Source organism: Schistocerca cancellata, chromosome 10 (assembly GCF_023864275.1).
Source record: "Schistocerca cancellata isolate TAMUIC-IGC-003103 chromosome 10, iqSchCanc2.1, whole genome shotgun sequence".
In the NCBI taxonomy this organism is placed as follows: domain Eukaryota; kingdom Metazoa; phylum Arthropoda; class Insecta; order Orthoptera; family Acrididae; genus Schistocerca; species Schistocerca cancellata.
Window position 1 is genome coordinate 191,912,672 of NC_064635.1, and position 16,468 is coordinate 191,929,139.

Below are 16,468 nucleotides of genomic sequence, written 5' to 3' on the forward strand. Positions count from 1 at the left end.
GGTCATTCTGCAAATTCTTACTACCTTATGGCTTTGCTACTTTGGTATAGACAACTGCATCATCTGTGAATATCCTTAAAGAGCATCCGACGCTTTCTACTACATCATTTATATATATATATATATATATATATATATATATAAATGATGTAGTAGAAATATATATATATTGTAAACAGCAACAGCCCTATCACACTTTCCTGTGATATTCCGGATATTAACTTTACATTTGTCGATTTAGTTTCGATAAGTGCGACGTGTTGAGTTCTATCTGCAATAAAGTCTTGTGTGCGATCGCAGGACTGCTCCGATACTTCGTAAGCTCGTATTTTTTGCATTAAACGGCAATTCGGGACGCAGTCAAAAGACTTACTGAAATCAACTGAGCGTCGTTGTCCACTGCGCTGTGGGCCACATGGAAGAACAGAGCGAGCTGAGTTTCGGAGGATATCTACTTGTGGAATCCATGTTGATTTTTATAGAGGAGATGTTCATTTTCCTAAAGCGTCATAATTCTTGAGCATAAAACATCTTCCATAATTCTACAACCGATTGGCGTCAACGATGTAGGTGTATAATTGTGTGGATCTGTCTTACAGCCTTTCTTAAAAACGAGAATGACCTGCGTTTTTTTCCAGTCGTTAGATACCTTTCTTGCTCAAGCGATGTACGATAAATTACTGCTAGAAGGGGAACAAGTTCGTTCGCATAATCTTTATAGAATCTTATAGGTATCTCATCTGGTCCTGTCGCCTTTTCACTACTAAGCGATTGTAGCTGCTTTTCAGTTCCGCGATCGGTTATCTCGATATCTGCCATTTCGACGTTCGTACGACGATTGGAAGGAGGGACAGTGTTACGATCTCCCACGGTGAAACTATTTCGGAAGGCCGAAATTAGGTATTTCGACCTTCTTTCTGTTATTTTCCGTTTCGGTGCCAGTGTGGCCGCTGAGAAAATGAATCGAGGATTTTGACCAACTTACTGATTTTATTTTTTACTCGGGTCGGTTGACCACGTCTTACTTTCAAAATCATTGAACGCTTCCCTCATTGATCTCCTTAGGCTCATTTTCGCTTCGTTCAGCTTTTGTTTGTTAGCTAGGTTTGTACACTACTGGCCATTAAAATTGCTACACCAAGAAGAAATTCAGATGATAAACGGGTATTCATTGGGCAAATATATTATACTAGAACTGACATGTGATTAAATTTTCACGCGTTTTGCATGGATAGATCCTGAGAAATCAGTACCCAGAACAACCACCTCTGGCCGTAATAACGGCCTTGATACGCCTGGGTATTGAGTCAAACAGAGATTGGATGGAGTGTACAGGTACAGCTGCCCATGCAGCTTCAGCACGATACCACAGTTCATCAAGAGTAGTGACTGGCGTATTGTGATGAGCCACTTGCTCGGCCACCATTGACCAGACGTTTTCAATTGGTGAGAGATCTGGAGAATGTGCTGGCCAGGGCAGCAGTCGAACATTTTTGGTATCCAGAAAGGCCCGTACAGGATCTGCAACATGCGGTCGTGCATTATCCTGCTGAAATGTAGGGTTTGGCAGGGATCGAATGCCGGCCGCGGTGGCCGTGTGGTTCTGGCGCTGCAGTCCGGAACCGCGGGACTGCTACGGTCGCAGGTTCGAATCCTGCCTCGGGCATGGGTGTGTGTGATGTCCTTAGGTTAGTTAGGTTTAAGTAGTTCTAAGTTCTAGGGGACTGATGACCACAGCTGTTAAGTCCCATAGCGCTCAGAGCCATTTGAACCATTTTTGAGGGATCGAATGAAAGATAGAGCCACGGGTCGTAACACATCTGAAATGTAACTTCCACAGTTCAAAGTGCTGTCAAAGCGAACAAGAGGTGACAGAGACGTGTAACCAATGGCAGCCCATACCATCACGCCGTGTGATACGCCATTATGGCGATGACGAATACACGCTTCCAATGTGCGTTCACCGCGATGTCGCCAAACACGGAAGCGACCATCATAATGCTGTAAACAGAACCTGGCTTCATCCGAAAAAATGGAGTTTTCGCCATTCGTGCACCCAGATTCGTCGTTGAGTACACCATCGCAGGCGCTCCTGTCTGTGAGGCAGCGTCAAGGATAACCGCAGCCATGGTCTCCGAGCTGATAGTCCGTGCTCCTGCAAACGTCGTCGAACTGTTCGCGCAAGTGGTTGTTGTCTTGCAAACGTCCCCATCTGTTGACTCAGGGATCGAGACGTGGCTGCACGATCCGTTACAGCCATGCGGATAAGATGCCTCTCATCTCGACTGCTAGTGATACGAGGCCGTTGGGATCCAGCACGGCGTTCCGTATTACCCTCCTGAACCCACCGATTCCGTATTCTGCTAACAGTCATTGGATCTCGACCAACGCGAGCAGCAATGTCGCGATACGATGAACCGCAATCGCTATAGGCTACAATCCGACCTTTATCAAAGTCGGAAACGTGATGGTACGCATTTCTCCTCCTTACACGAGGCATCACAACAACGTTTCACCAGGCAACGCCGGTCAACTGCTGTTTGTGTGTGAGAAATCGGTTGGAAACTTTCCTCATGTAAGCACGTTGTAGGTGTCGCCACCGGTGGCAACCTTGTGTCAATGCTCTGAAAAGCTAATCATTTGCATATCACAGCATCTTCTTCCTGTCGGTAAAATTTCGCGTCTGAAGCACGTCATCTTCGTGGTGTAGAAATTTTAATGGCCAGTAGTCTACTTGTGTTGAATCTGACTTCTGATTTTTATTTGCAGGGTTTTGTAGAAAACCGTTATCTTGAAAGTGTGCGAAATCGCATTGTTGAAGCTGTGAATTCGATAACGAGGGACCAGCTGCTTCGTGTGTGTCAGGAAATGAACCACCGTTCTGATTTCTGTCGTATAACACATGGTGCTTACACTGAATGCGTAAAAATTTGAACTTGTCTCTTTCCAGGGACTTTGGAATTGTGTTTCTATTTTTTTGCAGTCTGGAGGCAATAAATATTCGAACTCTGTTCCTTCTTTTTGAATAGCCCTGTACTTAGCTCACGACCGGAATCACCAAAATCAATTAAAATTAAGCACATCTTAAAATATTACTGTTTCTGTAAGTATTTTTGTTGATTACTGAGAACTCTTAAGAAGCTCTTAACGTTAATTGACGTTTTTCGATGCGGCTATGAGCTGTTAGATGTACGTTATTACAAAATACTACTGAGAACCCCGTGTTGGGGAGTGGGCGGCGAACAGAGCAATCGTTGTCGTAATGGGAAGTCGGAGCGATTTATCTGACGTCCAAAAGAGCATAATCATGATCTGATATCTGTCGTATAAGGGTGGAAGCATTTACGAAATGGCTAAGTTTGTAAACTGTTCGCGTGCCGCGCACGGCAAAACGGCGCTAACCAAAAGTGGCACCGATGAAGCTGTGGTACACCACGGGCAGTAGATGACACAGGTGAACGACAGCTGTGAAGATGTGTGCGGGCGAATAGGCGTGCAGCAATTGAGCAACCGACCCGCCAAGGGGGCTGTCAACAGCGTCTCCTCAACGAATGCTGCGTATGCGCAGGTGGCACCTGATTCATGCACCCATGCTGATTGCTGTTTATCGGCGAAGAAGGCTGGAATTTCCGTATCAGTACCACAAATGGACATCCGTTGAGTGACGACGTGTGGCCTTTTCAGATGAATCGCGTTTTCGCTCCATCGGATAGATGGCCGTTGTGTGCAGCGTGGGGTCTAGTGCAGCAGGGGATACAACCCGTCGGCTTTGAACAATGACGTCATTCCTTAGTCATAGATAGTAATGTCTTCACTTCGAGCCATAGATAATAAAGCAGTTCTGTGTTCTAATAAGCGCTATCATTAAAATAATTGAATATGAATCTAAAAGCGATCGCTTGATATTAGATACAGATGCTTCAGTAGCTGATAAATGTTTTTTGGCTTTTTTAAAAAAATCTCACGAGATAGAATAAACTGATCCTAAGATACAGATGCTTCAGTAGCTGATAAGTGTTTTTTGGCTTTTTAAAAAAAAATCTCACGAAATAGAATAAACTGATCCTACTTTATTAAGCAATCAATAAAAAAATTAAACTAAAACATAACAGCAAAAGACAAGTGAAAGACAAAGGTTAAATAAACAATCAAAACATATAAAATGAAACAGGTTGCAAATGTAACGTACGTGTATTTCCACCTATTCGTAAGTAGGATCAGTTTATTCTATCTCGTGAGATTTTTTTAAAAAGCCAAAAAACACTTATCAGCTACTGAAGCATCTGCATCTTAGGATCAGTTTATTCTATCTCGTGAGATTTTTTTTAAAAAAGCCAAAAAACACTTATCAGCTACTGAAGCATCTGTATCTTCTAATGGGTGCGGGAGTTCCGACTCCTGGGGAGGTGGGTGGGAGCTGGCGATCTTTTTTCGTTTTCCAGCTCTAGTATCAGCATGACATTTTCGAATGTGTACTTCCGAAACCCCCATCACAACAACATCCTTCACTTCGCCTTTACACTGACGACACAACTATAATTTGTATCCCGTACTTCACTTCGCCTTCACACTGACACTATATATGTCAATTCGCGAGCAAGATAAAAATGTTGCGTATAGCTATACAGCTCAAGTAACGAATGGGATACTATTAGCGTCCAAGGCAGAGTAGCTGATAAGTGTTTTTTGGCTTTTTTTAAAAAAAATCTCACGAGATAGAATAAAGTGATCCTACTTTATTAAGCAATCAATAAAAAAACTAAACTAAAACATAACAGCTTTTGCTGTTATGTTTCAGTTTGGTTTTTTTACTGATTGCTTAATAAAGTAGGATCACTTTATTCTATCTCGTGAGATTTTTTTTAAAAAAGCCAAAAAACACTTATCAGCTACTGAAGGGAGCTACAACACTAAGAAGAATCGCTTCTCGGCTTTTGACAAGATATTGCTTAATAAAGTAGGATCAGTTTATTCTATCTCGTGAGATTTTTTTTTAAAAAGCCAAAAAACACTATTGCGTAATAAAGTAGGATCAGTTTATTCTATCCCGTGAGATTTTTTTTTTAAAGCCAAAAAACACTTATCAGCTACTGAAGAGAGCTACAACACTAAGAAGAATCGCTTCTCGGCTTTTGACAAGATCAATGTTTATCTCTCTCGCATTCCTTTGTTTCTCAACATTCTCCTCAGCTCTTTCATCTTTCTAATACATGGTCTCTGGCGACTTGTGACGTCATTGTTCAAAGCCGACGGGTTGTATCCCCTGCTGCACTAGACCCGCAGCGTGAGACGTCTGAAAGCAAGCAACAATCGTCGGCAGGGTTCGGGCCGGAGGATGGAGCGATATGGTCTGGGGGACGCTTTCGTGGCCTAGCCAGGATAATCTCGTCATCCTGGAAGGCAGAATGGATCGAAACAAGTGTGCATCTATCCCTGGGGAACCTGTTCAGGCTTTTGACAAGTGGCCACATCAAGGTGACTGAACAGTGTAGAAGCATTGAGGATATACCAATAGAGGTATCCCGACAGACGGCGTCCAACAAGAATGACAGTTAGCAGATATACTGAACTACACTAAACGCTGTCCGAACAGGCCTTGAAAGCCCCAACGGTACCGACAGGTCGCCACGTCATCCTCAGTCCACAGGCGTCACCGGATGCGGACGGGGAGGTCAACACACCGCTCTGCCGGCTGTATGTCAGTTTACGAGACCTCTCAATCAAGTTGCCCCTCAGTTTGCCTCACATTGTCTGAGTGCACCCCACTGGCCAACAGCGCTCGGCAGACCGGGTGGCCAGCAATCCGTGCTAGCCCAGCCTGACAGCGCTTAACTTCGGTGAACTGACGGGAACCAGTGTTACCACCGCTGTAAGGCCGTTGCCTTATTCAGCAGCTAATGCAAAAAATAATTATAGGTAGGCCACTGTCACAATACGAAGAGGGTAAGAAGCAATTCTGCAATGAATTCATGGAATCTTTACAATGTTTAGTTCTTGTGCAATACGTAATTGAAAGTTTTCCCGGGCCTTATGTACTGTTGAGTGGCACTTAAGTAAATAAATTAGTGAAATCAAAGTGAAGTAGAAATTTGAATATAAATGAATAACTTGGTTTAGTTTAGAGAGTTACATACTGGCATTCAGGGGGCAGAACAGCAGAACAGAAGAGACGATGACCGTGAAGTCAGCAAGTTCCACATAAGCGGACGCTGTCGATTCAGCCGCCAGGGCATCGCCCGACCGGCTCACGTGTTTCTCAGTTGTCGCATGTGAGCATAGGCCCTCGCCTACATCCCAAGAGCCAATGACCGACGTTAAGAAGATTCTTCGAGAAGCTTTTCAACGTGACAGAAGATGCAATGGCCGTTAAGTCGTTCACCTCCAGCGAACTGAAGTGAATAAATACGCGACACGCGGTGGGCCCGACGGATGAAGACGAGACGGAGACGGAGACCAAGACGGAGACGAGCGATGAAGAAGACGAAGAAGAAGCGTAGCAGTTGTTTTAAGTCAGTTTCGGTGCTGAAGACCGTCATGCAAGAAGAGACTACATCATGCACAGACGCACCAAGTCCGCCGCTGTAATGGAATAGCAAGCAGCAGACTCGGCGCCAGAAGACAGAAGTTAAAAGGTATGTGAAGTCTGATTTTTTCGTACCCGGGTGACTCGTGAGGACGGGAAGGAGACGGCCTCACATCAGCAGTCACCTGTGAGCTGGGATGAAGACCTGACAGCCGAAGACTGGCAAGCGGGAGTCCGTGGTTCGAGTCCGCGACACTGGCCTTCCCCCGCCGCGCCGCTCCGCTGGCCGACGCACAACACACGCGGCCGCTTAGAGAAGAGAAACACTGGGACGCCACATTCAAGGTATCACCATCCGATGCACGATTTCGCTCGCAATAATTAAACGGGCCACCTCGCGCTGCGCGTCTCCAGTCAGCTGGGCGAGACGGCGACACGAGATACACACTGCCACGCGTAATCAGACGCCGCCGCCGCCGCCGCTGCCGCAGCAGAAGGCTACGCAGACGACACGGCTGCCGCTCTCCGAACCAGAACGTCCAGTAAGATACAGTTGTACGAAACTTTCAATAAAAGTTATCTTATGTAAAAATGCTGTTTCATTCTACCTCATACCCGAGCCAAGGAAGAACCCACCCTGCCCACATGTTGTTAAGAGAGAAAAGTTAATTTATTTAATATTTTAACCCTGACAGAATGCTTAGAATGCTCATCCTGACAATTGACAGCATCAAAAGAGAAAACCTAGTTACATTTAGTAACCAGAACTGTTACAGTACAGCCTGTATTATTTTAATGGTATAAAATTAATGTTTCTAGTTAAGTGAAATGAGTTAATAACTGTACCATATCTGAGCACAGCTAGCAGAATTTACGGATAAATTGTGTTCTGGGGATGTGAGTCGTGGCAGAGGGATGACAACTACACGCTGTTTCACAAACACCCCGATCTTTCGCAGCACGCTTGTAAATCATTAGCGATGCAGTGCACAGACATATTTTCCACAACATGCGTTGTACGCAGGCAAGTCTGGGAAGTGTTTACTTTCCACAAAACTCATTAATACTATATGGAATACAGATATTTGGTACTAAAAAAACTACACGTACGAAGAGAGTCTATGTAAATCTGCGCGTATCGCCTTGCACTGCAAGTAAGGGAAATTCATGTCCGCCCGGTTAACCGTGCGGTCTAATGCACTGCTTTCCGAGCGGGAAGGCGTGCCGGTCCCCGGCACGAAACCGCCCTATCGATTAGTGTCGAGGTCCGGTGTGCCGACCAGCCTGTGGATGGTTTTTAAGGCGGTTTTCCATCTACCTCGCCGAATGCGGGCTGGTTCCCCTTATACAGCCTCAGTTACAGTATGTCAGCGATTGCTGCGCAAAGACTGTCTCCACGTATGCGTACACCATAATTACTCTACCACACAAACATTGGGGTTACACTCCTCTGATGTGAAACGTTCCCCGGGGGGAGTCCACTGGGGGCCGAACCGCACAATTATCCTGGATTCGGTGTGGGGCGGCGGTGGGGTGGGTGGACTGCTGTGGGCTGTCGTTGGGTTGTGCAACACTGAGGCTACGGCAGGGACGAAGCCTCTCCGTCGTTTCTAGGTCACTGGTTAAATACGATATAATACAATACAAGGCTTTCTTCTGGGGAAGGTCAGTTCCCCCACCACCATTACGCTCGTTCTTCAGTTTACACACAGAATTATCGACTATACCCTTCCCTGTATTTCCCGTCCAGTTCTCTTGTGTGAGTAGACAAAATAACTGCACTGTGTTCTTATTTAAATAGTGGAATGATTTTCACTTTATTAAACGTGTACGAAGACGATAACAGATTGTGAGTGTTGTGGTGATTGGAATGGCTATTTGGCCTGTGGTAAGAAAAAGATACCATTCTCCCATGCAAGTGGTCATTTTCCTTTTTTGGAAATGTGCCCATCTGTACGTGCACGACATGGTAGCATTAAAAATAAGCCACCCACGTGTGTTCAAGGATTTTGCAGATAAGGGTTATTTCACGATAAATCGAACTGCTTCTTCTTGGTGGTCTAGCAGTTCTGGCACTGCAGTCCGGAACCGCGGGACTGCTACGGTCGCAGGTTCGGATCCTGCCTCGGGCATGGGTGTGTGTGATGTCCTTAGGTTAGTTCGGTTTAAGTAGTTATAAGTTCTAGGGGACTTATGACCTAAGATGTTGAGTCCCATAGTGCTCAGAGCCATTTGAACCATTTTTGCTTCTTCTTGGGCAGGGGTTCGATTAGACCTGACCATAGAACAGACTTTACTGCGCTCCATTAAAAACTAAAGTGGTCTGATAGGAGGAAGAGGAATAACTGATTCCGTTCTAGCCACGAATGCTAGAATACATGGTAGTGGTCACGCGCAGGAGGGACTGCGAGCTGTGACGTCACCGCGAACACTCGACTTACCGCACTGCATTGGAGCTTTTGGCTCGCGACGCATGCATGTTTAACTCATACGCAGGTATGAACATAATCGAGATTTCCCATGTTTTAATGTATTATTATTTTACTGATACTATTATTAAGTTGTATATTAGTTAGACCATATTTTTCAGTCGTCGCCGAAACGCTAGTGTAAGGTTCCCGAATGACGTCAACCTCCTTCACCAAGCCCGAGGGCACCGCTTTTTTTCTTGCGCGAAGGGGCTCACACAGGCTTAGATCACTCAGACCTGTAGTACGGAGAAGCCCCCTATAACGTCATTTTAAACTCTTTAACTATATTAGTACGTTTTCTTTTTCTATTGCGTAATGTTATGTTACAACTCTCTTCATTTTTTTTAAGTTTTTTGCTTTTTGTTCGCTCTCAGTTCGCTTACTGCCTCTGCGTTCTTTTACTTGTTGAAAGCTTTCGTTCTGATAAATTCCGTGTCCTTACAAACACACTACAGCTAAGTTCTGCAGTTCTGGACACTTCGCATTAATAACGTCCTTTAAACTTACAAACACTTTTGGGTCACGTGCAGTGAATTACCGTGGGATTGTTGGAAATTCTCTTTACATTTTCAAAGCGAATTACATAAAACTTTCAGTTTGCTTCATTAAAGATGCATTTGAAACTGTTTGAAATCATTTCTTTCCTACCACTTAGTTTACCATATAAATGTGCTAATTCTGGGTGTTTGCATTTAACTCTATAAGCAATACATTCTACAATCATATCTAAGTGCTCAACATTTTCCTTCATATCTCTAAGATTTTACCTTTAGTATTCGGCGCAATTCTCAAAAATTTCTCTTACCTCTAAAACAAAATCTTCAATTTCCTTGTTGTCGCTTTGACTTTTCTGTAGACAGTAAGTGATTTACTTCTCAGAAAACGACGATTCCAAACTGGTAGTTCCAGTACCGCCAATAAACACTGAAGCGCCAAAGAAACTGATATAGGCATACGTATTTAGAGATACGAAAACAGGCAGAGAATACGGAGCAGCGGTTTGCAATGCCAATATGACAAGTGTCTGGCGCAGTTGTTAGATCGGTTACTGCTGCTACAATGGCAAGCTATCAAGATTTAAGTGAGTTTGAACGTGGTGTTATACTCGGCGCACGAGCGATGGGACATAAGTTCTCCGAGGTAGCGATTTTCCTGTACGACCATTTCACGTGTGTACCGTGAATATCAGGAATCCGGTGAAACATCAAATCTCTGACATCGGTGCGGCCGGAAAAAGATCCTCCAGTAACGGGACCAACGACGACTGAAGAGAATCGTTCAACGTAACAGAAGTGTTAACCTTACGTAAGTTGCTGCAGATTTCAATGCAGGGCCATTAACTGTCAGCGTGCGAACCATTTAACGAAACATCATCGATATGGGCTTTCTGAGCCGAAGGCTCGCTCGTGTATCTTGATGACTGCACGACACAAAGTTTTACGTCTCGCCGGGGCCTGTCAACACTGACATTGGACTGTTGATGACTGGAAACATGTTGCCTGATCGGACGAGCCTCGTTTCAAATTGCATCGAGCGGATGGACGTGTACGGGTATAGAGACAATCTCATGAAACCATGAACCCTGCGCCCGCATCTCGTGGTCGTGCGGTAGCGTTCTAGCTTCCCACGCCCGGGTTCCCGGGTTCGATTCCCGGCGGGGTCAGGGATTTTCACTGCCTCGTGATGGCTGGGTGTTGTGTGCTGTCCTTAGGTTAGTTAGGTTTAAGTAGTTATAAGTTCTAGGGGACTTATGACCACAGCAGTTGAGTCCCATAGTGCTCAGAGCCATTTGAACCATGAACCCTGCATATGAGCAGGGGTCTGGTCAAGCTGGTGGAGGCTCTGTAACGGTGTGGGGCGTGTGCAGTTGGAGTGATATGGGACCCATGATACGTCTAGATACGACTCTGAAGGGTGACACGTACCTAAGCATCCTGTCTGATCTGCGTCCATTCATGTCCATTGTGCATTCCGACAGGCTTGGGCAATTCCAGCAGGATAATGCGACACCCCAAACGTTCAGAATTGGAACAGAGTGGCTCCAGGAACTCTCTTCTGAGTTTAGGCACTTCCGCTGGCCACCAAACTCTCCACCCCCTCTTACTATTCCGGATTTATGGACAGGCCTGCAGGATTCATGGTGTCACTTCCCTCCAGCACTACTTCAGACATTAGCCGAGTCCATGACACGTCGTGTTGCGCCACTTCTGCGTCCCCGCTGGGGCCGTACACTATATTAGGCGTGTGTACCAGTTTCTTTGGCTTTTCAGTATATTAGCTGTTAGTGTATCAAATTCTTTCTCATTCTCGCATGTACTACCTTATATGATTTCGCTCTTATTACGGCTCTACATCAAAGACTTTATAGTCTGGGAGACGGTGGAGGGCAAAGAGTGGTAGGCAACGTAAAGTCGCAAGCTTTGCAATATCTGCGGATGACCAGCTAGTGCATCATCCTTTCGTAACCACTTGTTGTTGACATTCAGAAAAAGAGCCCTGAATCACTTTTTTTTAACTTCTGTAAAACAGCACTACATCGCGAGACGGTCCTGCAGATCTGCATTCTTTTGCCTAAGGCCTTTTATTTCTGTTTGCATTGTTTCTAATTATTTGCGAAAGCGAGCATTGTCAAATTTTCAGCAGTGTTTATTTTCACGGTTATTGTTCTGTCTAGTACTAATTTATTCATTAGTTGATAAGATATTTACCTTATTCTTTACAGTAGCTTCGTTTCTTTACCCCCATATTTCTCTTATTATTACGATCATTACTACACTGGAGGATAGTAGATTTAGAGGTGGAACATCATCATCTTTAACTTGCGTTTCGAAGGAATATTTAACATTTTACTTTTCAGAACTGAAAACGAATCTACACGTTTACAAGCATTTATCCATTTTCGTTTCTTCTCATTGTTTTTAGGACATACATGAAACTTATTTTATAACTTACTTACTTGTCTGCTGTTGTCAGTACGACTGTCGATCGCGCAGGAAACTATTCTTTTTCTATTAAATACTCTAAAAAAATCCCTCAATAAACTACTAATTACGGTATAACTCTGTACTCAATCGCCAGTCACTAATAAAAATTAACACGACCTTAAACAACCTCGTTTTCGTTAGTAAACGGAAATAACAACAAAAAACGGTATGGCAATTGAGGGGTACCCTAGGGTGAGCGGCGCGGTTTGCTTCTGCGCATTCGCCTCGTGATCCCTACAATGTATTCTACTATCCGTGATGCCAGCGAAGTGGGTTGGAGGCTCCCCTGGAGCTGCCGCAATCTGCTCGTCGTCGATTAAATTTGCTGAGGTGACTTTTTCAAGTTGGGAACAGCATGTTGATCTACGGGTATTACGTCAAAATAGGGTAGGCAAGACCGGGCAACATTTTATGGGTGGTTCAACGACCTTCTTTTTCGAAAGTGAATGGACTTACCTCTCTGCATACAGCAATAATCAGAAACTCTAAAATAAATAGCCACGAAGCCTCAGAAATTCGTACCAGAACCATGTAAAGCTGTATTGATTGTACTTTTGTCGACATAAAACCATCTCAGAGAAATGTTGTGGTGAAGCAGAATGAAGAACGCTGTAAAAGTGCACGTTGAAATAGTGTCTGCGGAACTTCTGACAATTTTCCAAAGAACATCGCAAAAAAGAGTGATGAAGATGTTGCAAAGCTTGTTGAGTAGAATAATTACCGTTGGCCATTTTTAATGGCAGGGGAATGAGGAAAGGACACGAATCTTCTGTCTACGATGCTTTTCCACAGGACAATTATGCAACTCATGACATATGAATGATCGATAATGTAGTAGATGGAGGCTTCCGCCTTCACTGCGTGAAATGGAATGCATGGGCGCCGAGTTTTCAGTACTTTGAAATCAATACAAAGCCCGTATACTCAAACTTTATGGTCAAAATTGTACACTGGTTTTTGATGGTTGTAGTGACGTCACCAGTACAAAACGAGCAGAACAGAACAGACGGGTCCTCACAAAAACTTCAGTTGACAATCAGGTTTAGTGAAAGCACGACTGTTCAACAAGAGCATTTTTCGCAAATGAAAAGAACAAAACCAGACTTATAGAACTCCTCAGCGACGTAATGACAGCGAGGGGTTAGAAACAGTAATGACTACAGACGATGCTGATAGTACTGTAGTTAGACTTGCCTTAGAGAAAGCTCCCCTGTTCTCCTCTGTCACGATAATAGGGGAGGACGTCGACTTGACTGTTTTCCTCATTGCTTTTTCACCACCTGGCACTAAAATGTACTTCATGAAGTCTGGTAGGGTCAAGGTTGAATCCAAACGGTTTTCATCAAAATCTAATAACTTCCTTTCATGGAAACCATCCTCCTCCTCCTCCATGTGTTTAGCAGATGTGATACGACCTCCGCTATTTGCAACAAGAGCAAAGGGGGGAATGGTTAAGCTGTTCAGTAAAATTCCTAGGCAAAATTCACTAACCTCTCGACACCAGCAGAGAAGGTCGCATGGGGTATTGAGGAAATGTTTCTGGAAATTTACCAAGCGTATGGACATCAGCAAGATCTGAATAAACTCCGCTATGTTGCATTCTTAAAAGCTTCAATAAGGCCAAATCGAGACTTCACCCACTGCTGCCAAAAACAGGATCTGCGCACCAGTAGTCTAAAAGTTTATTTACACGTATATCAATTTTATTAATTTTCTGTTTTTATATAATACATTTTACAACATCATTTCTTGTCGGCCGCGGTGGCCGAGCGCTTCAGTCCGGAACCACGCGACTGCTACGGTCGCAGGTTCGAATCCTGCCTCGGGCATGGCTTTGTGTGTGATATCCTTAGGTTATTTAGGTTTAAGTAGTTCTAAGTTCTAGGGGACTGATGACATTATATGTTAAGTCTCATAGTGCTCAGAGCCATTTGAACCATTTTGAACCATCATTTCTTGTTACTTACAGTTGTCTGGTTACTTGCAGATACAAAAATGGCTCAATAACCCCCTGTCGCAGACCAAGTGAGGATGAAACCGAGGGGAGGATGGATTACTCTACACTGTGATACCCGAAGTGTGTCTTCGGGTATCACCTGAAGCTATACTGAACAACAATATATTTTGCTGGGTGTGTGGGCGACGTGGATGCCGAAAAGCCAGCATCACATGTCCCACGGCTTGCGACATGTGCCGTGGTACATGTACGAATGGTGCGCCGTTACTCAATCTACAAAATGATGACGATGATGATGATACAGTTGTTGATTTTGAAATGTACCCATTCAAGCTGTTACTTTATAAATATTACTTTATAATAACTAATGTAGAATATCCGTTATTTCTAAGTTCAGTGAGCATTAAACATTAATTTTATACCATTAAAACATTATTAAAAATAATTTGCGATTATTCAATCCTCGACAAGTGGAAACCATTAGTTTGATGATGATGATGATGTTTCGTTTGTGGGGCGCTCAACTGCGTGGTTATCAGCGCCCGTACAATTTCCCAACCTTTGCGCAGTCCAATTTCGCCACTTTCCTGGATGATGATGAAAGGATGAGGACAACACAAACACCCAGTCATCTCGAGGCAGGTGAAAATCCCTGACCCCGCCGGGAATCGAACCCGGGACCCCGTGCTCGGGAAGCGAGAACGCTACCGCGAGACCACGAGCGGCGGACCATTAGTTTCAAGAACAAATAAATAAGTTCTTTCTTGTAGGAAATTTAATGTAGTTTTATTTTGTATCAGGAAAGGTTTTCGGTAGCAGCCTCGGTTTCTGGTGACTTAGGCAAGAAAAACGCAGAAAAGTGACTTTCAAACGTCGCTCCACACCAACGCTCACATCCTGCAAGTACGGATTGTTAGTATGTTGTTCATGACGCTCTACCCTACTAAAGTGCGCGTCATTTATGTTGGCGGCCGAGTTTAGGTTCGTTCTGCGCATCTGACGTCACAAAACACAACCAGCCAATGAACAGAGAACGACGTTGCCACATCTCGACTGCAGTGCAGAGCATGGACGAGTGTCTTCAGTTTTAGAAACGTTCAGTCATAAATAAAGTAATAGAACAAAAGCAATGTCTTGGTAGCAGACATTCTTTTATAGAAAGTTTGGAAAAAGCATTCTTTATACCAATTGCTTCATATTCTATTAATTAATTAAACCAAACAAGCAATAAGCCTCCTAATTCAGGCGATAGCAGGGAAAGGTGTTTGTATCATTCTCACGAACCGCTTTTTCGCAATAAAGAACAGCGGTAATAGTTTATTTCCTATTGTATTTCGACGAAACGTGAGTAATTCATAGTCATACCAACAGTGTTTGTCAGTATTTTGCGTGACGTGTTATACTCCTCATGGCGTAATGTAGGCAGACGAGGTGCGTTAGCGTAACGGTTAAGGTGTTGGGCTGCTACGCGAAAGGTTCTGAGTTTAAACCTTGTGAGGTGCTTAATATTTTCATTATTTAAAAACATTATCGAAGTGCCTTACTTCACGAATTATATTTGTTTGATTGCAATTTTTTGAAATTTCTAGTGCTTTGTCTCTTCATTAACTCTTTCGCTGCTGCAGACACGTGCTCGCTGCATTCCGCGCTATGCGCGATTTTGTCATCACTGCACTGCTCGCATGTACAGACACATGGTGTTCCCACTGCTTTGACAAAAACTATTTGGCTCAAAAATTTGATTTTTACACGTCTTCTTGACTGATACCTTCCCCCCAGAAATGACTTAATTTTGTTTCGATGTTCAACGCAGTTATAATGCAGCATTAAATGTAGTAAACCATTGCACGAAATTTTGAAGAGTGCAGGCGAGCAGTACAGTGACAAAATCGCGAACAGCGCGGAATGCAGGGAGCACGTCTTTGTAGCAGCGAAAGGGTTAATGCGGCCGTGGTGGCTTTACTTCATGAACTGCGCGCTCCCTCATAAACGTAAGCTTGCGAACTATGCTATACTATGGCGCTGCTTCTATTGGCGCGTGCGTCGTGTGCAACTGGCAACGCAGCAATCTCCCGCGTCTGGGCGGGCATGCGCGAGCCGCCAAGATAAAAGAATTGAACTATAGTAATATACAAACATTTGCGATTACACGAATTTTTCTCCTAATTTTTCTTCGTTGATTGGAGTATGATTAGAAACCATCACAATGGCTGAGATAACCTCATAATTGCAGCAATTGTCGACCTTGTTCTTCGGGTGCAGAGAAACAATCGCGTCATAATGGTATGGATAATTCGCCACTCTGGGATACCTAGAAATGAACAAGTAGATGTCCTAGCAAAGAAAGTATCTCTGCATGGAGCTATTAGATATGATAACGTTCCTCTCACAGGTATATTACCCCGCTCAGAAAACAGTTGTCATCGGACCGGCAGGAGGAACGGTCGACGACGTGTAAAACCACAGGCAGTCACTTCGCACTAATTCATTCCACGATTCCAAGAGTACCATGGTATAATAAGACACAAACATC

General features: G+C 44.0%; 1 protein-coding gene across 1 annotated transcript in view; it reads right to left on the reverse strand.

Moving 5' to 3' along the window:
* Positions 1-13,370, reverse strand: part of LOC126106242 (uncharacterized) — an 81,985-nt gene extending 68,615 nt beyond the window's left edge. Inside the window, exon 1 of the mRNA XM_049912469.1 lies at positions 13,173-13,370. Within this exon, the coding sequence (XP_049768426.1) occupies positions 13,173-13,370 (198 nt within the window). The remainder of the gene's footprint in view (positions 1-13,172) is intronic.
* Positions 13,371-16,468: the final 3,098 nt, after the last annotated feature.